Source organism: Periophthalmus magnuspinnatus, chromosome 5, assembly GCF_009829125.3.
Source record: "Periophthalmus magnuspinnatus isolate fPerMag1 chromosome 5, fPerMag1.2.pri, whole genome shotgun sequence".
NCBI lineage: Eukaryota > Metazoa > Chordata > Actinopteri > Gobiiformes > Gobiidae > Periophthalmus > Periophthalmus magnuspinnatus.
This window is the reverse complement of record NC_047130.1, coordinates 22,377,089-22,400,177: the sequence shown is the minus strand read 5'-3', so window position 1 is coordinate 22,400,177 and position 23,089 is coordinate 22,377,089. Positions and strand designations below refer to the sequence as shown.

At 38.2% G+C, this 23,089-nt stretch overlaps 1 protein-coding gene across 1 annotated transcript in view; it reads right to left on the bottom strand.

The window, feature by feature from the left end:
- Positions 1–1,663: 1,663 nt before the first annotated feature.
- The window catches only part of slc6a11b (solute carrier family 6 member 11b), a 35,353-nt gene continuing 13,927 nt past the window's right edge, over positions 1,664–23,089 (bottom strand). Inside the window, exons 8-15 of the mRNA XM_033966115.2 lie at positions 17,675–17,778; positions 17,124–17,248; positions 14,466–14,578; positions 13,498–13,635; positions 11,008–11,110; positions 9,270–9,370; positions 8,119–8,289; positions 1,664–6,666 (exon numbers count right to left, since the gene is read on the bottom strand). Coding sequence (XP_033822006.1) covers positions 6,523–6,666; positions 8,119–8,289; positions 9,270–9,370; positions 11,008–11,110; positions 13,498–13,635; positions 14,466–14,578; positions 17,124–17,248; positions 17,675–17,778 — 999 coding nt within the window. The 3' untranslated portion in view covers positions 1,664–6,522. The remainder of the gene's footprint in view (positions 6,667–8,118; positions 8,290–9,269; positions 9,371–11,007; positions 11,111–13,497; positions 13,636–14,465; positions 14,579–17,123; positions 17,249–17,674; positions 17,779–23,089) is intronic.

Below are 23,089 nucleotides of genomic sequence, written 5' to 3'. Positions count from 1 at the left end.
CAATTCCTCATCAAAAACACACCTGGAGTTGTGTTTTGTTTCATTCACACGTTTAAAACACAAATCCTTCATATTTAGGCTGAGTTCTCAAACAGAAAACATTCTGTTCCATGTTGTGCTCCATGTCATGTGGTGATACAGGAAGTGATCCACTGTGTTTTTTAAAACTCCACACACCTTCACTACTTGGATCATTTCAGCCCTGGAAATGCCAATCTCTATTGAACTAAAGGTAAAAGGAGAAAACTACCACTATGTGACATCACAAGGTGGGACAGAGCATTTTGAGCTTTGGAGATGTAGATAGACTAATGATAAAGATTTATGTGTGAATGAAACGAAACATAACTCCAGGTATGTTTTTGAGGAGCATTATAACATGGCTTAAAACTCACAAATCCAATCCATTTTGTGTCGTAGGACCTTTTCTGTATCTTTTTCACTCTAAATGTCACATCATATCAATCATCATCAAACGGCTCTGGAGATTTTGATTCATAAAGTTTCCGTCTGCATTCATCTTTCAGCATCACTCTGCCATATTTTCACATGTTACAAAATCACAGGGTGTTATATCCACAGACGGTCTTTTAACCTACTATTTACTTTCCAAAATTGCTTTTTCTTTGCCTCGCTGCCCACAAACTTTCTGAGACACAACAAAGAAAGGAGATTCAGTCCACATCCTCATCATCGGGATGAAGTCAAGACGTCAGGGTTGGAGCGGAGGAAGTAAAACTCATTTTGAAGTGTACAGCACAAATGACACATCTGCACAGTGCAGTCTGTGGGTCTATCTAATCTCTGCTTCACTGCATTTAAATGTCAGATTTATCACTGGAGAACATAGAAAATGTATTTATTTATTTATTTTGCCATTGTAGACCTTTTACTAGACCAGGCATTTTGGATTTGATAGTGATAAGAGGCAAAATAGGCATGGACATAATAAAGTAAATACATATTAAATCGTGATGTTTATTTTATTAATTTATTTATTGATTGATTTGACTGGGACAATGCACCTTAATGAACAAACCTGACTCAAAATGAAAGTAAAAACACCAGATTATAGTCAAAGGATCATTTCCATCTGTGATCCCACGTTTCCTCTGACAATAATTGTAACCTGATTTTGATTCTACCGTGCTTTTATTGTGAAAAAAAAAACATATTTAGTTGTTTTAGTGCGTTTGCAGATACAAGCAGTGGAAGTGAGTTTCCTGTGCAGGGTGGCTGGGCTCTGTCACACGGGATGAGCTTGGAGTAGAGCCGCTGCTCCTCCACGTTGAGAGGAGCCAGCTGAGGTTGCTCGGGCATGGAGGGACAGTCTCTCACCTGGCCTGGGAACGCGTTACGGTCCCACCTGAAGACCTGGAGGAAGTGTCTGGGGTGGGGGAAGTGACCAGACCCCGGATAAACAGAAGACAAGAGGATTTTGTCGTTGTAGACTGCTGTAAAGATATAAACTGGATACATATACTGTAAATCATCTAAAACAAAATTATCATTCAAGAAAAACATACATTTGTGGTTAAATATTAAATTCACTTATTCTTTTTCATGTCGTATTAGTTTTACTTAATTAATTAGACCTTTTAGTTCCTTTTATGAATCATCAATGAATCAACAATGTGAACGTGAATGAATAAAACACTAAGACTTCTTCACAATCTTTGTCACATTTATTTTTAAAAATGAGTAAGCCGACAGTTTGTGTGTCCTGTGAATACAAAGTGTGTACAGACCAGTAAAACACTTCATTACAATTCTAAACTGTTTGAGCAGCGTATCAAAAGTCAAAGAGAATTTTATGACTATTTTATCAACAAAGTTTCATTTCAAGACATTCACATCACGCAATAGTATTTCTAAAAGAGATAGAGACAGGTGCAATGAGAATTTCACTGATCAGACATAAAATATCACCTCTCTGTCCAATACGCAGCCCCACAGGCAACAAATATATGGAGCGTTTTCAATCAGAACAAGTCACTTCAGCTTCATCGTCTGCTCAATGGGACTATGGGTTCTGTCTCTTCATGGACCATTTTAGATACGGACCACTCCACAAGAGGTGCGCTGAACCAGGTCCAACTCAGAACTAAACCAGTGTTAAACCTGGATTAAACCAGGATTAAACCAGGGCCAAACCAAGAATAAACCAGGACTAAGACCATTTGATACTGCACACTGGGAATTTTCCACAAGAGCTGCACTAAACCAGGTCAAGCCCAAGACAACCAAAACTAAACCAGGACTAAACCAGAATTAAACCAGGATCAAACCAGGATGAAACCAGGACTAGACCAGGACTAAACCAGAATTAAACCAGAATCAAACCATGACTAAACCCTCTTTGATAATGAGAACTGCAGACCAGGAACACCCCAACATAGCTGCACTAAACCAATGAGGTCTAACCCAGAGCTAAACCAGGTCTAACCCACTAAACCAGGACTAAACCAGGTCTAACCCAAGGCTAAACCTTGACTGAATCTCCTCTGATAATGATCACTGCATACCAAGACCACCACACAAGAGCAGCAGATCTGAGCCAGGACTAAACCCAGTCTAACTCAGAACTAAACCACTATTAAACCAGGATTAACCCGGGATTAAGCCAGGGCTAAACCAAGAATAAACCAGGACTAAGACCATTTGATACTGCATGCTGGAATTTTGCATAAGAGCTGCTCTAAACCAGGTCAAGCCCAAGACAACCAAACCTAAGCCAGGACTAAACCAGAATGAAACCAGGACTAAACCAGAACTAAACCAGGATCAAACGATGACTAAAGCCTCTTTAATAATGAGCACTGCCGACCAGCAACACCCCAGCATAGCTGCACTAAACCAACCAGGTCTAACCCAGAGCTAAACCAGGTCTAACCCAGGACTAAACCAGGTCTAACCCAGGACTAAACCAGGTCTGACCCAGGACTAAACCAGGAAGATTATCATCTATCTTTGAAGACAAAATAGTGTGTACTGTATAGAGGAGGTATGAATATGGAATCAATGCACCAGATAACACATTTAAAGACTTTTGGAGGGGCTTCTGTCTATCAATACTTCTTACATATTCCTTTAGCTGACTCAATCTTCACTTCCTCAACTCACTATTGACCTATTTCTACCCACAATTCTCTGCCACCTCCTGAATGAATAAAAAAAAAAAAAGAAACCCAAAAACTTGGATCCTTGCAGCTGTTCAGATGTGGGGCTCTGATTGCATTTGATTGGGAGAGGAAACTGGAGAGGAAGAGTGAAAGAGTGAAAAAAGAAGAGAGAGAGAGGGGGAGAGAGAGAGACAGAGACAGAAAGAGAGAGAGGGGAAGAAAGAAGGAGGGGGTAATGGTGGTTTTGAATGAGACCAGCTCAATGAGACAGATGAGACAGACTGCACTTCCTTCTGCAACTTTATCAATAAAATTCACTTTTAATTTGTATTTTCTCCATAGTAACGTAAAGAGGAGAGTCAATTATAACGTGGAAATGGTACTTTTATTGTATATTTTTCCCTTTTTTTGTCCTGCATATGGAATGGCCCGTAAAATAACAGGTTCAAAGCAAAGCGCATTTGATTTTGCGGTTAATCCGATGCACTGACTGCCACAATTCACCTTTCATTTACTTACTAGCTGGATTATGGGTCAAATCTTAAAAATGTGTCAAATTGTCTTTTCCAAAAATCCTTAAGCCGAATAATAAGTGTGTTGAAATAGTGGTGTGAGAGACGTGCATCGTGTGTCCATTAAGGGTGACAGAGTGAGTGCAGAGGAGGAGGCAGTCGGTCTGTCTGTCAGAGTGTGTTAGGCTCAGGGTAATTACTGTGAAATGACACAGATCCAGGGTTTAGACCGAGCCGAGAGGAGGGGGAAACAGAGGTGAGGGAGGACTCGAGCCAGCGAGGCCACGACTGGAAAGGTAAAAATAACATGTTTTGTTTTAAAGTGGGAGAAATGTATTTTACGGGATAGGCTGAAGTGTCAGGGTAGAACAAGGTGCAGCGTAAGTCCAATTATCACGCTTAAATTAAAAAGTGTTGAAATTTGGGCACTTGAAAGTAATGAATAAGAACAAATTTATTAGACTACAAATAACTGAGGGTTTAAAAGAAATACTATGTAACTTTTCTGAGGGATGATCTACTACCTGGTTGTCTTTACTGAGGTGTTTTTTTTTTTTTTTTCTAAATGTTCCACAGTGGAATTAACTTATATCTTACTGTAAAGCAGGTGACGCCATTACCCAAGTTACAAGTCAGATCTGCGCAGAGGCGACCCAAGAGAGCCAAGTTACAAGTCAGATCCCCGCTCACAGTAACAATGCATGTTTTATTTGAGCAATAAAAACACATGTATCACTTGCTAGACCATATTGTGGACTTTTTCTGGCAAAGATATAACATCTCCATAGAGACAAGCAGGTGGCAGAGGCAGCCCGCTCACCAGAAAAGTTACTTAGTGCACCTTTAATATCTCCAGTTTCTTTCAACAGACTAGAGAAAATGTTATCTCTGCAAAGTATGTGTATGAACAAAACAAAATAAACATGATTTTGTACCTCATATGCCCTCACTGAGCTATCCCCTAACAATACAAAGATGATTTTGCGTTGTTGTTTCTACAGTAACGGTGCAGCGCCGCAGTTTCAGAAGCTTCAGGACTCACTGTGACAAATGCAGCGTGGCCATGTTTAAACTCTGGGTTTGACAAACTAAAAATACAAATGTGTGTGAAGCCCTCTCAGTTACATGAGCACATTTAGAATGATTACAGTGGGACATATTTACAGACTTGACTTTTGTAACAGTGCCCTCTGCTGTTCATGATTTAACTACACATGTGGATTCAGAGGTCCTCAACATGTTACATTTCATAAGAGCCTGTGTCCACTGGAGAAAGACAGTGCTGTTTGGGTGAGTAGTATTACAGTTTGCTCTTAGCTCATCTTTATGTATGAAAAAGTAAGTATATACAGTGCTTTAAAGGTGCATTATGAAACTTGCAGAATCCACCACCTACATGTCTCCGACGGGATGTTATTGCATTACATAGAATGTTCAGTAGTGTGGCATTGAACGTATCTATCCCCATGGAGTCAAGCAGTTATAACACATATACTGGGCTCAGAGTTGTGAGATCAATTCCCAGCTGTGACAATTCAGTTTGAGTAATCCTTGTACGTACTATTCTGTCTTTCTTGCTCACAACTGCAAGTTCCACGTTGTGATGTCAAACATTATAATCCATTAACCAGACGTATTTCAAATTCATTTCACTCTTTTTGAAGCCAGAAGCTGATGTCTTTAGTCTCATTTGAACTGATTCACTCCTCAATAACAAAGCAGAACAGTTTTTTTTTTGTACTTTTTGCATATTACACAAGGTAAAACACAAGTAATTATGCCTAAAAAAGTAATACCAAAGTACTTGGAGATGTATGTTCCCTATGACAAGCTGCACCGTACCACTCCAGTGAACAGGGCTCTATTCTAAGTTTCAATTTCTTGCTTACAGGCGCCATTTTGAGGTCTTTTCAAGCAATATGATGTTTTGAAATTTGAACTGCTATGTCAAAGGTGTCTGTATCACTCTGGATATCATGGATAGAAACATTTGGGTTCTTTAATCAGACATAGGCACAAGACATTATCCATAAATGTACACTGTGAACCCTTTACACCACGAGAAAGGCACAGACACTAGTGCGACCGATACTCACTCTTAAACACGCAGCAGACACAAAACATTAGTGATTAGCAACAAAATACAACTGTTTAAGTCACAATGTTAACAGAAAAACAATAAAGATGTTATCAAAATCGGTGCCAAAAACAGACTAAAATATGTGATAAACTTTTTATCATATTTTACAAAACAAAAATCACACAGGTTCTGGTTCGTTTGTGCACTGGTGGTGGGGGCGCAGTACAGTGCAATAATGCAACATCTATGACTTAAAAAGACCAGATTTCAGAACAGTTGACTTGTTTTGAGTAGTTTAAATTTACTCTAGTGGGTTTAATATCTGTACGTCCTTCAAGGTAATTAAAGGTGCACTATGGAACTTTTGCTTGTGTCCAAGGAGATATTCCTACTTTGCTTGAAATGTTTCACAGTTTCACACACCACTAGGCCAAGTTACAGGTCAGATCTGTGGAGAGGCGATGCTGCTGACTGTAACAATACATGTTTTTCAACTCTTTTTTTGTTTTATTTTTTGTGCAATAAAAACACCTGCGATTGAAGAAATACAATATAGATAAGTTTAATGCCATACCGTGAAGCATTCCTGTCAAAGCAATAACATCTACATGTAGACAACACGGTGCAACCTCCAAATTGCACTTTTACTGGTTAGCTTCTTTCATAAATCAGTCAAAAACTACACAAAACAAGTCAATATTCTGATTTCAAGCCTTTATAACTCATTGTGAAGCTCTTTTGCAGTGTAGTGGTTGGCTGTCACTATTTTTTGCATGACTCAAAGAGACCTGGTGTAGCCCGGGCGGGGTTAGAAATGCGACTCCTTCTCTGAGATGGTGGAGATTTTGCAGTCGCCTTTGGCCTTGGCGTCGTTGGAGGCGTATGGACTCAGAGCAGCCAGTTTCCCTCTCATCTTCAGGTCTGGACTGGGGGTGGTCAGCTTCTTAATCCTCTGCACAAGATACACAGGAGATACACAGGTGAAGACACAGGTAGAGGAACAGAGAGGTGAGGAAGGGACGGGAGCGCTGTGGAGAATCAGTAATGTGACTCGTATGTGGTATAGTGAGAAAAGATTACTGTATCTGTGTTTTGATTATTGTCAGATTAATGCACCCTTTTTCTCTCCATAGGGAGCTTTGTCCTCTGCATTTGATCCATCTTTCAGTCCCCAAAAAACAATCTTCAGATCTTGAGCTAGGCTCTTTGTTGGAGGATTTTACTTATTGTGCATGTTTTGGGTTGATGGAAGAACTCAGAATGAAACCCACAAAGACACAGGAAGAAATATGCAAACTGCACAGAATAGTCTGAGCAATCTGGGATTTGAACCTGAAACCTTCTTGCTATGAGGTGAGAGCACGTGTCACTCAGCCATCATCTTACTTTAGGTAGATACTTTTATTGCATTGAAATTAAAGCAAGATTTCAGTTTAAGGTCAACAATCTTTCATCAAAGCAGGATCAATCCCATCTGCATTTGACAGGTTAAACTGCTAAAGTTACTTAAAATGCTGCTAATAATGATGATGAAGTTGGCTCTTTTGAACGGCTGGAACTGGATCTCAATTTTGAAGAGTTGAGTTTTTTTCTTTGTAATTTGCATGCACTTTTATCATGATTAATGCTGAACCAATAATCAGCACAGAAGCAGAGTATAGTAACACTTTGTGCACAAAAAACATATTTGGCATCATAATAACAGTTAGATTTTTAATTATTGTTACTGTAGTGCTACATTTTATTTCGATTGTGATCATTACAACTCTCAGTTTGAACCACTCTAAACAAATCTGAGCCTTGTTCTCTCTGTGATTATTTTGTTGATAAAATTAGTTCTCACATTGGCTTTTTGCTATATAAATAAATAAATAAATAAATAAATAAATAAATAAATAAATAATAAATAAAATGAAAAATAAAAAAATAAAAAAAAAATAAAATGAAATAAATAAATAAATAAATAATAAATAAAATGAAAAATAATAAAATAAAAATAAATAAAATGAAATAAATAAATAAATAAATAAATACAGATAAACTAACTAACTAACTAACTAACTAACTAACTAAATAAATAAATAAATAAATAAATAAATAAATAAATAGTAAAAAAGCCAGTCTTTTGAACGGCTCTTTGACATAAACACATTCAAAAAGTTTGGATCCCATAAAAGACCCAAAAGTCCCATCACTATTTGCTAATAATCAAATAATTTTTCTTATTTTGCCAATTTTAGTGGAGTTCATAGTACTTCCTGATTGAACATGTGCTGCAGATGCTGTGAAATAAACACTGTGCTCAATGTGGACAAGGACATTTGTATATCATCACCTAATAACAAAATATACATACATATGCAGTTCATAAACACTTTGCACAGTGTCCCATGTGGGCTGTTACCTCAGAGAAAGTCCCGGGGGTTTTCCAGATCTTCCAGATGAGTCCGAAGGGGATGCAGACCATGGAGGACATAGCCATGAACCACCCGATGCCGTAGCCCCAGTCAGGATAGGTGTACACGTTATTGTACTTCAGAGGCTTGTATTTAATCAGGAAGAACAGGAAAATCCCCTGCAGCGGACACAGTGACATTTGGGTGGAAAATGTTACCCACATCACAGGGAGAGGGCTAAAGGTCACATTTTCAACTCAGTGTGAACAAAATAACAAAACTGTGACAGATGGAACATTTCTTGCATGTTTTTGCTGTAACGTTACTTTTAATATTTAGTATATGATTAAGTATTGCTGTATGTGAGAATGTATGTAATATATTTTTGATAGAAGCAATTGGATAGTGCAAAACAATGGTAAAATAAAGTGACCACATCGTAACTGGACAAGGTGAAGTTGTCTCATCTGAATTGCAGTGAGGTAACTTGCATAATTCCTTGTAGAAATATGTTTATCTTTCTATCAATTAAAATACAACTGGTTAAGACTTTTTTGTCACCATGAATATACATATAAGTACAAGTAAAACAAAACAAAAACAATGGATTTTTACTTGGCACAAACTATGACAGGCTTAGTTCAAGTTTAGAGTTTAAATAAGTTAGCCCAGACTTTTCACGCCAAAGGTAAAATCTGGCTTTCTAATTATCATCAGATCTAACCCCGGACAATATCAGGTCTAAATTAGGCTTAAACCAGGTGTAAAATATGTCTAAATCAGGTGTAAAACTGAACTAACTCATGGCTAAAGTACTTCTAATAAACTTTTTTGTTAGCCTATTAAGTACTGTTTTAAAATGTTCAATCAAATCAAAAACATCCATAGATTTATCATTAAATAAAACAAACTGCACTTTGATAAAGAACATCTTTCAACACTTGTACAGTCACATATTTTTACGATAGTGGAGAAAAATCCAGATAATTTGAGATTACTTGATCTTCATTGACAATTTTGGCCCATCATCCTAATTTCACCTGACACCAAAACCATCAAAATCGTTTAAATGTGAACAGTCCATTTGAATGATTCTAATCTCTCTGCTGTTTAGTGAAAATAACATAGTTTATTATTGATAATGAAGGTCTGGACTCACAGCGCAGATGCCAGGGGTGAGGAACATCCAGCACCACTTAATGAAGAAGATGGGCTTGTATCCGATCATATCCTCGATGTTCAGGTAGAATCTGTCACTTCCTGAATTGACACAAAAAAAAAAAAAAAAAAAAACATTTGTCACTTTGAGTTACAAGAGGAGAGCCTGAATAATGAGGAGGCAGATGGCTCCTGACAGTTTGAGCAGATAATCAGGGCTCTAGACAGGACCGGAACAACTCAATTAGAACGGCTAAAAACAGACTTAATATCTTTATAGAATAATTGGTGCTTGTCAAATTCTAGACTCGAGTGAGTGTCATGCTGCTACATAGGGGCAAGTTAAAGGTGTACTGTGTAACTTTTCTCATGGAGGGTCTGTCACCTGCTTGTCTCTATGCAGATGTTATTGCTTTGTCTGGAATGTACCATGGTAAAGCATTAAACACAATTATCTCCATGGAGCAAACTAGGTCAAATATCTCTTTAGCAGTAAAAACACTCCATGTACTTGATTAAATGCAACATAGACACATTTAATGTGAGCAAAGTGGGTACAGCTCCATGGAGACAAACATGTGGTGAAACCTCCATCAGCACAGGTGTAGAGAACACTTTTAAGAGCCTGGTATCTCAGTGAACTGCATAGGAAAATACACAAATGTTTGTATAAGTGACTATATGCTATATTAAAACAGCAATCTGCATTTTGCACTATGTTCCTGAATATTTCACTATTTTCTGATCTATGTTATAATGCTGTTTCCTCATCAAAAACATGTGTGAAAGAAGCAAAAAACAACTGCATAAATGTTTTCAATGAGCTAATAACATTCTAACATGGCTTAAAGCTCATAGGAGACAATTTTGCGTAATATAAGACCTTTAAAAATATAGGACTAGGATGTTGTGAGTATGGTGCTTGAATAAATACTAGCTCATAAACTAAATGAATATTATAGATATATACATAAATAAATAAGTTAGTCATTTTCATGTTTTTGTTATAATCACTTATGTCACAGAGTTAACTTTTATTTAGTGTTGTTTTGACTGGATCAAATGTAAAGTAATGTTTCTTCTGTTCATCATAAAAAAGCACCTTTAAATGATTTAATGGCAACACTGTGAATTAACATAATCCTGACCTTAACAATATAGTTTACAGTACAGTAGTAACAACAATATGTGCTTAACCCTGATCTCCAGCAGAGGGCACACAAGAAATGGAAAAGAACTAAAGTGTTATGTAATAATCTTGTATGATATGAGGCATAACTGACCAAAGACAGTATTATACAGTTACACAATGTGAAAAAAGAGCTGTTTCCTTGGTAACTATATTTAATTTTGTAAATGAATCACAGGCCATAGGATTTGTCAGTGGTTTTCAGATAGTGAACGTGGCGTGAGGGTCCTCTGCATCTTTGGTGTTTATTTAATTAATAAACAATTTAAATCATTAATTTTCTCCTCTGCTATTGTTTCGACCAGGTTTAGCCACAAGACCCTGTGAAGTTCTTTTATAGATCTGGTTTACTCTGCAGGGGATTTTTAGTCAGAAAGCCACATATTTCTTGGGATGATGCTTGTTAAAATGTGAGAACCAAAAACACAGAGTAAAAGAAATATTCAAGTCTGTCATTTTTTCTTTTACTATGGATCATACCTGGACGACTGAGGGATTACACAGAAACCAAAGGCATATTTTGAGGAATAAATGTCCCCTCTGTTCTTACCATAGACCCAGCCGATACATATGGACTCAAAGATGGCCACAAATAGCAGACACATCCCACTGGCCGCGTACGCATCGAACAGCTGGAACACGTACATACCCCCCTGAGGAGAGGACACACAATATCAGACGTCTCATAGAACAATTACACAAGACAATATCCAGGTTTTAACGACTTTTTGACATCCTATTGATATTGCACTATTTGTCAGTTTAAACATGTACTGTGTAACTTTTCCGGGGTCAGGAAATGTTATTGTTTTGCCTTAAATGTTGCACAGTATGGCATTAGGAGAAAATAGGCTGTTATATTTTAGCAATAAAAGCATCTGCAGTTGGATAAATGTATACATATTCCAGGTAAAGACAAAATGTATTTAGCTACAGAATACTGAATACCTGCATTAAAATGTACTTTGATACATAGTTCAATTAGAGTACTATATTCTGAATACTTAAAATACTTTCATGCTGGGTTGCATTTAAATGATAGAGTAAACATGCAACATAGGATTAAAAACGGCTTCATATTTGTTTCACTGTTTGTTATGCACTGTTTTTTTTATATTTTTCTCACTATTTCTGTACGATTTGAAGCCTATTCCTTTGATTTTAAAAAGTAACTGTATTCTAAACACCACCAAATGAAATAGTAACTGTACCAAAATACATTTACTGCATTCAGAAAACATATTCTTGATACATGTATTCAGTTACTTCCCAACATGAGCAAATGGTGGCTCTTCCTCCACCAGAAAAGCTACCTAGTGCACCTTTAATAATAATAATCATGTACATCTATGAGAAACCAGCTGCAACTGCCATTTTAATAATATAAGCATTGAGAGATTAGCCTTTTTTGAATATTTTCACTACAAAAATCATGTATTCCAGAGCCATACAATATGCAGAACTCCTAACTCCCAAATACAAACCAGTCCACTTATCGATGCATATTTCTGAGCTATGTGTTATCACCTCCATCTTCACAAAGGACACCACTTCCTGCTCATACTCCAGAGAAAAGCCTTCATAAATAAACCTGCACATGAATCCTGGAGTAGGTTACATCACATTCAAAGTGCCACAATGTCCTCAGAATATCAGAGCTCGTTTTCTCTACTGTTATCTCAGACACTGTTTCAACCAGGAATGCCACGGTCCTACTCAGCCTGACAGTGATTTACTCCCAGCTTCCTGCAACAATTTATCGAAGATGGATATTTGGCAAAGGATACACTATAAACGATTGTGTTAAGTAGAAAGTGGATGCGGAGAAGGACAGACAAGGAAAAGACGACACAGGAATGAAATATCAATTGTTGATAGCAGCTGTAACACGGAAGTCGCTGGTTCTATCCTAACAAAACTGCATATTGTTGCTGTGCCCTTAGTCTTTGTGTCCTTAGTAACCCGTAGTTAATATTATATCACTTAACACGCGGTGAAGAGTACAACTGAGCTGCAGCTGGAGTAGTCATCCTTAGTTAACCCTGGTTAATATTAAGGGCAGTTGGATGAAGTGTCTTGCCCAAGAACACACAGAGGATCACGCTGCCAACCAACCTCATATTGAGTTTCATTTAACATCTTATTTTTCTGCATAGCTTTATTGTATCATAGTTTATACTTTGCTATTATTATTTATTGTTTTATGTTGCTAGATATCAATTCAGTTTCAGTTCAATTTTATTAATACAGCGCATTTAAATACAACTTCAGCTGCCCAAAGTGCTTCATAAAAGTAAAAAAAAAAAAACAACAACTTTAAAACAGTATATACAGATAATATGATATATAGGCAAAGAGTAATGTAAAACAATAAAACACCAAGATATCCTGTTGAGTATTAAATGCCAGGGAGAATAGGTGGGTTTTCGGTCCTGTCTGATCCTGAGAAAAAGAAGCTTAATCTTGAAATATAACTTTGTCTCAAACACAAGACATGACTTACCTAGAAAAACATTTTGGTTTTGTTGTTTCTCTTAGTTTCTTAGTTGTTTCTCTTTTGTTGTTTCTTATGCTATCATCCAAGGAAAACACTTTTTAGGAACTAGGAACTACCAAGAACATTAAGCACATAAATACATTGTAAACATTGGATCGCGCTTCATTGTTTTTCACATTTAGATCAAAATAAAATATAAAAAAGAGTACATTTGAGGCTGCTGTATTCTATTTTTCTAAATTATCGGTTTAGGCTTTAGCCTCAAGACAAGACACTTCACCCAACTCGTCTACGTCCATCTAAAGGTTATGCGACACAAGTAACAACATTAGAGATCCAAAATACATTTTACAGCCCAACACAAGATAATGACACCAAAGTTAACTAAATCTTAAAAAGCTGTACTTGAACATTTACTGATGAGACAGCGGAATAGCAGGTACAAAGAACAGAAGGTGTTGATTAATGTGACATGTTACAGTGTAGATTCCCAGTGTTGTTTGGCAGGACTAATAATAAACTGTGTTGCTGGTGCGTTCTTACTTCTGTACACATGATGAGACCGATGAGGAAGGAGACCACGGACATTCCCAAGATCAGGACCTCTCTGCGGTTTCCTCTCCTGAACATCTCCGGGTACATGTCCACCACAGCCGTCACCAAGCTCTCCACGCACACGAACTGACACACAAAAGGAAGGATGAAATACATTATAAAACTCTCAAATATAATAAAGTTCTATTAGATTCTATATCACCACAAATACCATCTTTGGATAGTCTCAAATTAGTTCTGGACTAAAGCAATCTAAGGACTAAACTACACTTTTGTCCTGAGGGCTGCAACTCTCCTCACATTGCACTGACCATAGACTGTATAAAGAAGTGGACTAAGTGAGTCTGATGTCATTCATAGTGTCCAACTCCAGTCAAATGAAGGACGTTAAGGTTAGCCGCTATAGGGGTGAATTTGGAGCCAAGTTCCATATTCGGAATTCATTTTTTTTACATTGGAAAGTGAATTGGAGCCAAAAGCATGCCCAAAATCACTTCCTCTTTGAACTCAGTGACTATTATTATTATTATATTTTACTGCTCAGTGTGCTTGAGTTGAATTGAACCTTGGGGACAAATACAATAATTTTGATTGATTGAAACCAAACTAAATAAGTACTAAACAGCACTTTGAGTCTAAAGTGTGAGAAACTGCCCCAGGAAAGGTAACGACAAGCTATAAAAATAAAATGAAATTCACAGTATTTTGGTGTACTTATGAAATCAGTGATTCATTTCTAAATCGGTACTAACTGGAGTATTTTCAGACTATTGGACGGACTGAGGGAACCGGTCAAATATGTTACTGTCACATTTCATACTTTTATAATTATCAAAACTATTTGCAAGATGCTCCACAAAATGTCAATGTCAAATGACTAATCTCAGTTAATTTTGTATAAAACTTAGCAAAGAAAGAAAGAAAGAAATGTTGTGCAGTTGTTGTAATTGTCTGACCTGACTGTCCAGACCGAGGAAGATGAGCATCATGAAGAAGAGGCAGGCCCAGAGTGGAGCCAGAGGCATCATGGTCACAGCTTTGGGGTACGCAATGAATGCCAGACCCGGACCTGAAACAATAACATGAGAAGAGGTGTTACAGAAGGACTTTTGTCTGGTTAACCAAAATAAAAGTATTACAAGTTTGGTAGTATGACTTTGCATTTGCATATGAAATGTTCTCTCTAGATCATAATACTAAAGGCAAATGCAGCAATAATATTCTAGTACTATGTTTAGCAAAAGAATGTTGAGTCGCTTCTTCAGTTCTGATGTAGATCTGAGACAGGACATAAGAGAGAACATTGTTGCCTCCTGAAATACAGACCTGGAGTTGTGTTTTGTTCCATTCACACATGTTTGAGTAACACTTTATTATTAGTCTGTAACATCTCCAAAGCTCAAGGTGAAACAGAGTGTTTTTTGTTTGAGAGAAGAACTCAGCCTAAATATACTATGCTATGGATTTGTTTGTTAAAATAAGTGTGAGTAAAACAAAACACAACTCCTCTATTCCCTTTAATGAGGAAACATTATAACATAGATCAAAAACAGCTCATATGGGCCTTTAAATATTAGAGCTGTGCACCAGAGCTGTGTCAGAACTAAAGACACTACTTGGATGAGTGCCAAAAAGTATTAACTCAGTATTAAGTATTAGTATTAACTTAAAAAAAACGTTGCCTTGTTTTTTGATGAACCCTACCTGGACGACTGAGGAATTACACCGACATCTAGTACCTGCTGTATACTGTATGTGGCTAAACAAATTTATTCGAGCAAATTTATTAAAACTAAAATAAATTTGGACTGCTTGATAACTTTGCATTTGCATTTTTAAGTATGTTATCAAATCAAATGTGGCAGTAGTGGCTGAGATTCTGAATTCACTTGATGAAAGTATTAAGCCTGTCCTCTCCACACTTCACTGGGAGACAAACAGCCCAGTCTCTCGCTCTGCCTCTTTCTTTAAATCATTTATAGTTTTAAATAAAAGATTGCAGTGGTGGTCGGTGAGTGGAGGTGAAGAAAACTGGAGTTATATAACTATGAAGGTTTACCCATTTGTACTATCAAACAATACACAGACTGATGGGCCAGGTCAACTTAAATACAAACTGGTCTTATACTACGTTACACTACACTACATAACCAACAATAATCTTCTTTATTTGGTGATTGACTGTCGTTGGTATCATAGACTGTATATATAAATGAACAGAGCTAACGTGCTAGTCGCTGCGTTCCAAATGGGGATCATGGGTGCGCTTCCGGCTCCATCGGCTCTGGCTCCAATTCATTTTACATGGAAAAATTGTCACTCCTCTCCTCCTCTCCTCTGTAACTGCAGCAGTGAGCCTCGTCATTACGGTTGTGTTCGTATTAACCTGCTCTACATGATCCTGGTGTTTATATTTTGCTATTTTGTCCATGATTCAAGATATGAACATAAATAACAGACAAATCAGGAGCCTTCTTTCGCCGAGGTCTCCTGCTCGCACCACTGGTTTAACAGGGAGTGAGTGGAAAGAGGCGTTACCTTCAACAACCTCGCTCTGCTCTGGATTGGCTCTTTAGTTGCTATGATACTCACGGTCGGAACTCCAAATGTGGAACTCGGCTCCAAATTGGCTCCTATAACCGCGAGCCTCTATGAGCTTCATTTGACTGGAGCCGAACGCTATGATTGACGTCATACTGACTTCTTTATACAGTCTATGGTTGGTATTAATGTATGCATTTAAAGTGAGATTAAACACCAAAACTCCGCTCACATCCACATCCTAATGAGGAGCGACACACCAGCATGTACACAATGTAATAGCAAAAAAAATGTATTCAGTTTTGTCCCACTTTAACATCGCACAAGGTCAGCTGGCTTTATAATCCTTCTGCCGGCTTCATAAATCCCATTTAATTTCTTAACTAAAAACTATTTCCCAGCAAAAGAAAATAAGGCTATCTATTCGAGTAATTTCAACAGTGTAGCAGCTTCATAGAGTGCTGGAATATCTCACTTGCTTTTTAATCACTGATACGGGAACATTTAACACAAGATCACATGATTATATAAGTCTAAGGACTGGCCGCACCAGAACTGAGATGGAGAAAAGAGCTTTTGGTTGTTTTGCTTCAGAAAAATGAAGTATATTTCAAGAACAAGCAAAACTGGATACTTTGATGCCACAAATGCAATTTAATAATTTGGTAATGAACTTTTATACTCACACCTGTACCTGTTTTAAATTTTTTATATAGACCTATATACTTCTTTGTCTTGTTTGTTTTTTGTTTGTATTGTATTTTGAACAAGGCAGCCATGAAAAAGAGAGTCTAAGTGCTCTCATTGGGTCTCTCTGTATAAATAAAAATAAATAAAACATATTAATTGTAGCTATGGTTGAATAAAACTATGCACAAAATGTACACAGCCCCACTCTAGCAAAAGAAAAATTCAAATCTGTGCACTGGATAAAAGTTGTAGGAGTGAAGATGTTTTGCTGCTCATCCAAGCCACTTCTTCAGTTCATAATTTTTCTTTTTCTATGGATCATACCTGTACGACTGAGGGATTACACAGACAGCTCCACTCTACCTCAATCTCTTGTGTCTCACCTGATTCGGCCACAGCCTCTATGGGCACGTTCTGTTCATAGGCCATGAAGCCGAGCACAGAGAAGATGGCGAAACCTGCTACAAAACTGGTGCCACTGTTCAAACAACACAGCATGATGCAGTCCCTGAGGAAAACACAGGAATCAGTGGTTAGTTTATAGCTGCAAGATATGCTGTCGGCTGCTATAGATCTTGACCATCATTGTAAAGATGCATTATGTAACTTTTCTCCCAGCTGCGTGTCTCCATGAATTAATACTTTCCCTGGACATTTAACATATCTACCTTTAAGTTATTCAATTCAATTCAAGTTTATTTGTATAGCACATTTTTATTAGTCAAAAGTACCTTGAAAAACATGCATTCTCACTGTGAGCAAACTTATCTCACCATATATCTGACCTGTCTGATGGCCATGGAGAGAGATACTGTAATGATTGAACATTCCAGGCACTGCCATAACACCCATAAAGTTTCATACAGTGCACCTCAGGATATAGTATATTTTAGTCAATAACATACAGGCAAATTGTTTCAGATTTGAGCCTTACCTGTAGCAGTTGTTGTCGTACGCGTTGTAACTCCCCAGAGCAGTGAGACAGCCCAAACAGATGGCATAGGAGAAGAAGATCTGAGTACCAGCATCCACCCACACCTGAGGAAGCAGTATTGTATGAGCTGTGATGAACAGTGAGGAGACTGTGGAATTCAACTGATGCGATAATAGTAATCATAGTAATCATTTGTCATGGAACCAGTTTGTTTTTGTTTCTTTTACTGTAAATAATGCATAAATGTCAATGTTTACCTTTTACTGTGGTTCCAAAAGGTATAATTTTTCCATATTATTTGGTATTAACATGTGGCATAGTCCTTAATTAGTCAAACAAACTAATTAATTCAACAGCGACAGCAAAAGTAGCACAGTTGGTAGAGCGTTTGTCCACTGATTCGAAGGTTGGTGATTCAAATCCTGGTTGAGCGATGAGATCCAAGGGCCCACGGGTTGGTGATGTGATTCCAGCTCCCACAGATTAATCCTGCTCCTTGGGCAAGACACTTAACCCACCTCTCCCCCAGTGTCTGCATACCCTCGTGTATGAATGTGTGTGTGAATGAGTGAGTGGTTCCTTGATGTAAAGTGTTTTGAGGAAAAGCGCTATATAAAAATGTGACCATTAACATTTACCAACAATGTACTTTTTTAAAGGTGCACTATGTAATTTTTCTGGAGGAGAGAACACCACCTGCTTGTCTCCATGGAGATTGCAGAATGTTTCAAAGAATTAATCTATCTCCAAGGAGACAAGCTGACCCCCCTACCAGAAGTTAGCACACCTTTAACCACGGGCCTTGTACACATACACACGTTTTCCAGAGTAATGCAAAAGCACCTTTTGACTAAACATGAATAAGAAAACATGTTGGTGAATATCTCTTTAAGACATTTTGTTGCACTACTTTGCATCAGGTGCAGTTAAAGTGGAGGACTTTCACTAGGAATCCCATTAAATTAAGTAGAGCTCCTTGTTTGGTAACTGTTTTCTGTTCGCTCTTTGTTTTGGGAGAGGGCTGGACTATAGAAAAATCTGGCTCAAGTTCAGTGAGTGTCTGAATACAGGTGCAACAGTAAATTAGCCATGCTCACATTCACTTTGCAAAAACACAAATTAAAGGTGCATTATGTATTATGTAACTTTTCAACTTTGATTTATGTACTACAGTATGGCAATAAACAAATCTATTTCCATGGAGACAAGCAGGGGATGTTACCAGGCCAAGTTACAAATCAAATCTGTGAAGACCTTTAAACACAGGTACATAAAATGCTTAACTGATCCATTGAATGCCATACTGTGGATCATTCTAGACAAAGCAACTGCGGTCCACAAGAAGACACGCTGAAATGTTACTAATTGCACCTTTATAGCCATTTTCTAATTTGTAGTTGGGACTTAATTTACCCCAGCTATTTTGGGCCTGAAGTGGGATACACTTTGGACAATTGCCAACCCGAAAGACAAAACAGGCAGACAGCTCTTCACTCCCACATTCATTCAGTGTGTGTACTTTCAGACCCAAGTCATTCAGCTGATTTTGCATATAAGATTATCACAAATATAGATGTTTGCATATGTACTACTAACTAGGTATGGGTAGACAAGTATATAAACCCCAGGGCTCGCACTGGGTTGCATGGGGAGGATGTTATTTTGGATTTACTATGGACTACACTGTAGACATGAGCCAATTTGTGTCTAAGTACATACTTGAAGTACAACCATTCACTCTGACATGCATTCACTGTGGTTGCATTTAAATGTACTGGTTCAACAAATCGCAAGAAAACTCTTCGTGTATTAGACACCTTAGCATTTGTGTTTCTGTTTACGAATATAAAGGTGCAGTATGTAACTTTTCTGGTCTCCATAGAGATGTTATTGCTTCGCCCAGAATGTTCTAGTGTGTTTATTGGTCAAAATACCTTCTCAAAACCTGCATTCTCAAGACATGACCTGTCACTGTATCTGCAAGTGCCACCTGTTTATCTCCATGAATATAGATAAGTTTAATGCCATACTGCGGAACATTCCAGGCCAAGCATCTCCACTGACACGAGCAGGTGATGAGACCAAAAAAGTCCGATAGTGTGCCTTTATCATAAGAGTGCCGTAAGTTTGTATAAGGCTAAAACAATAGCTGTACGCAACCAAGATATACTTTGTGAAGCTAATAGAGCACTGACTTAAGAGATTAAAAAAGTACTTTAGGATACTACCTCACAATAAATATATGTGAATGTAACAAAACTCCAGGTATGTTTTTCGATTAGCAAACAACAACACAACATGGTTAAAAAGTTTAGCTCAATATGGCCATTTAACTGCAGTAAACATACGTTACAGGTCTAAATTGGTAGTAAAGCAGAGTATAGCCGGACCCCAGCGCTCACGGGGGTTGCATGGGGAGCTGGCCGACCCAAACCTTAATGCAGCATGGCTCTTTGAAAACTCTCTCACATCACCATTCAGGCACTAATCTCATTTCCCCACGAGAAACAATGGACAACTGCACGGTCTTGTCTTCCCACTGCAGTAACCGGGGTAACTTCTGTGACCCCCAAAACACAGGACTTTACCCAGGAAGAAGGAGCCTTTTCTCTGCTAATGTTGGTTAATGTTCCCTTGGGGTCGGCTGAGCTGGGCAGGCCCGTCCAGAGCACAACTTAAAGGACCAAGAACCACAGAAATCACTGTTGATGTTGGGTCTCATTTTGTTGTTCTGTGTTTGGTTATGTTTGTTGGGACTGAGGTGCAACTTTAGAAAGCAAGAGGACATTGGCTACTTTTAATGTTAACGCTATTGTCGCTTCTGTTGTCTTGTCTGTTCTAAGATGGAGTCGCAAGCGATTGTAAATTTTATAGCTCTAGTTTTGCTGGCTTGTGTGACAGCAGCTGGCCCTGTCGCCTCACAGGTCCCAGGTTCATAGGCTGTATGGGGCCTGGGTTTGGTTCTGTTCTGTTAGGTTCTAGCAGGGTGGGTTTTCTCAAGGTACTCCGATTTCCCCCATCAACTCAAAACACACTCAACATCATACTGAACAACCTCCATCAAGATCTGGAGTGTGCGCATACTACTCGACTTTAGAAGGGTGACCAGCGTGTACAAAAAAGTACTGCCATTCCATTTGTAGTGCTGACATATACATTCGCCGGCCACATAGCATAACAGTCTTTTATTCTACTCTCCAGACTCTGCTGCATCTGTTGATTGACTCCGTCCTCAACCAATCAATTCATGCGACCCACCCCACCTATGTCCGCCATCTTACTGACACAGGCACTTTTTTATTTTTGTATTTTCCCCATAAACGTTGAATAATTACTTAAAGGTCCGATATTACATAAAAAGTGACTCTTGTGAGCTTTTAGTGATGTCATAATGTCGTTACCTGATCAAAAACATACTCGCAGTTGTGTTTTGTTTCAGTCACACATATTTGAGTAACCCTCTCTTACATCTCCAAAGCTCAAAATGCTCTGATCCACTTTGTGATGTCATGAAGTGGCAGTGTTCATGTTAACAGATAGGTGGAACAGAGTTTTCCGCCTAAATATACAGGGTTTTTATGGTAAACGTGTGAATGTGTGAACAAAGCACAAATATAGATATGTTTGTGGCAAGGAAACATTATAACATAGATCAGAAAATAGCGTAATTATGCTGCATGTGGCTAATGCAGTGCTACTATACGCTGGGAACATCTGCGGTTCAAAATGAATGCGCCTGGATATTAACAATGTGGAAAAGAGCGATGAACGAGTAAAGAGAGGTAGAAAAACATCATATAAAGGTAACATTAAACATTTTGGCTCTATATAAATGCTTGACAATATTTCAATCTTCTTCACGGGCTGTTTTATGCGAGCAGATGTACAGTTTCCAATTGGCCTTTGTCTCGTTGAAAGCATTACGTAATAGAGTGTAAAGACATGCTCCCCTGATTCCTCACACTGGTGCACAGAGTAAATACAGTCCTGTTGAGTGATGACCACAGGGGGCAGTGTGGAGCGGTGGGACAGAGCGGGCGCCCACTAAACTTATGGGACAGTGCAGAGGGGGACGGGTGCAGAACAGAGCTCCGATTGTCCCAAAGGAAGTCCATTTAACACCAGTGTCAGGAGTAATGCCTTCCTCCACAAACAGCAGTTTTATCACCTCCAGTTCACCAGTGTCTCTATCGACAAGGACTTTCTCACCACTACGGCCGAAATGTAGAGATATCCAAGCCAATCCAAGTTTATCTGTTTAGCGCACTTTATTTTAAAAAAAGCTTATAAAGTGCTGCACAGAATAGCAATACAAAACAAGCTATACTTCCTTCTCAATATGGAAAAGCAAAACAAAATTGTGTAACAGGTTTGCAGAAATAAAATATCAATTTGTGATTTTAATTATATTTTTGTGTAAGGAAAGTCATACGAAACTCATAATCCGTTTTACAAGGCAGCGAGGTTTTTAGCAACCTGTAAGAACTTAAACAGACATAGAGAAAGCATGCAAAGATCGCACTGGAAGGCACCGCCTGACCTGGGAATCGAACCCACAACCTTCTCGCTGTAAGGGTGGAGTTCTAACTACTACGCCTATGTGTCAAACAGGCCACACAAGATATTTTTGTGTAACTAAATGCACAGAGCTTGGTCAAAATCCATACTGTAGATGACAGCTAAATGAGATTAAACTTAGTCGAATGCAGCAATGTTCAAAGTTAAAAACACTGTACATGTCTTAAAAACATAAACAAAACATTTAGTTCATTTTAAACGGAGTGGTTCAAAGTTAGTCTTCATTTACCTTATGCATTCTGAGTATCCTAATTATTCATAATGATGAGTTTTTAAGTGCTTTTGACAACTCTCAGAGACCAGTGCAGTTTTGCTTTGACGGTAAAGGTAACAACAACTTGCACACTGACTATTGGACAATAAAATGATTTGTAATTAGATGCAGGCAGCAGCACGTATCTGAACAAGAACAAGTAGCAAAGTGGTAAAGACTAGAATTGCACCAAACATAGCAGTATCACTATTGTTTCACTAACTGTTTCTCCAATCATCCTCAAACATCACAATCTTCTTATCTTTTTGGTAAATGGTCACGTTTTTATACAGAGCTTTTCCACCTTGAAGTCACTCACAGCACTTTACATCAAGGAACTACTCACCCACTCAGGCACACATTCATGCACCAGTGTACGCAGACACTGGGGTGCGTTAAGTGTCTTGCCCAAGGACTGTGGGAGCTGGGAACATGAACTATATCACAACCGAACAGCGTAACCTTCTTGTATATCTGTCAAACCTCACACCCCGCGTTCACAACAAGCATATTACGCAACATTATATAGTACACGATTATGCCACCTGTTAGAACCACATGGAGCTGTCCTTATTATCACATTC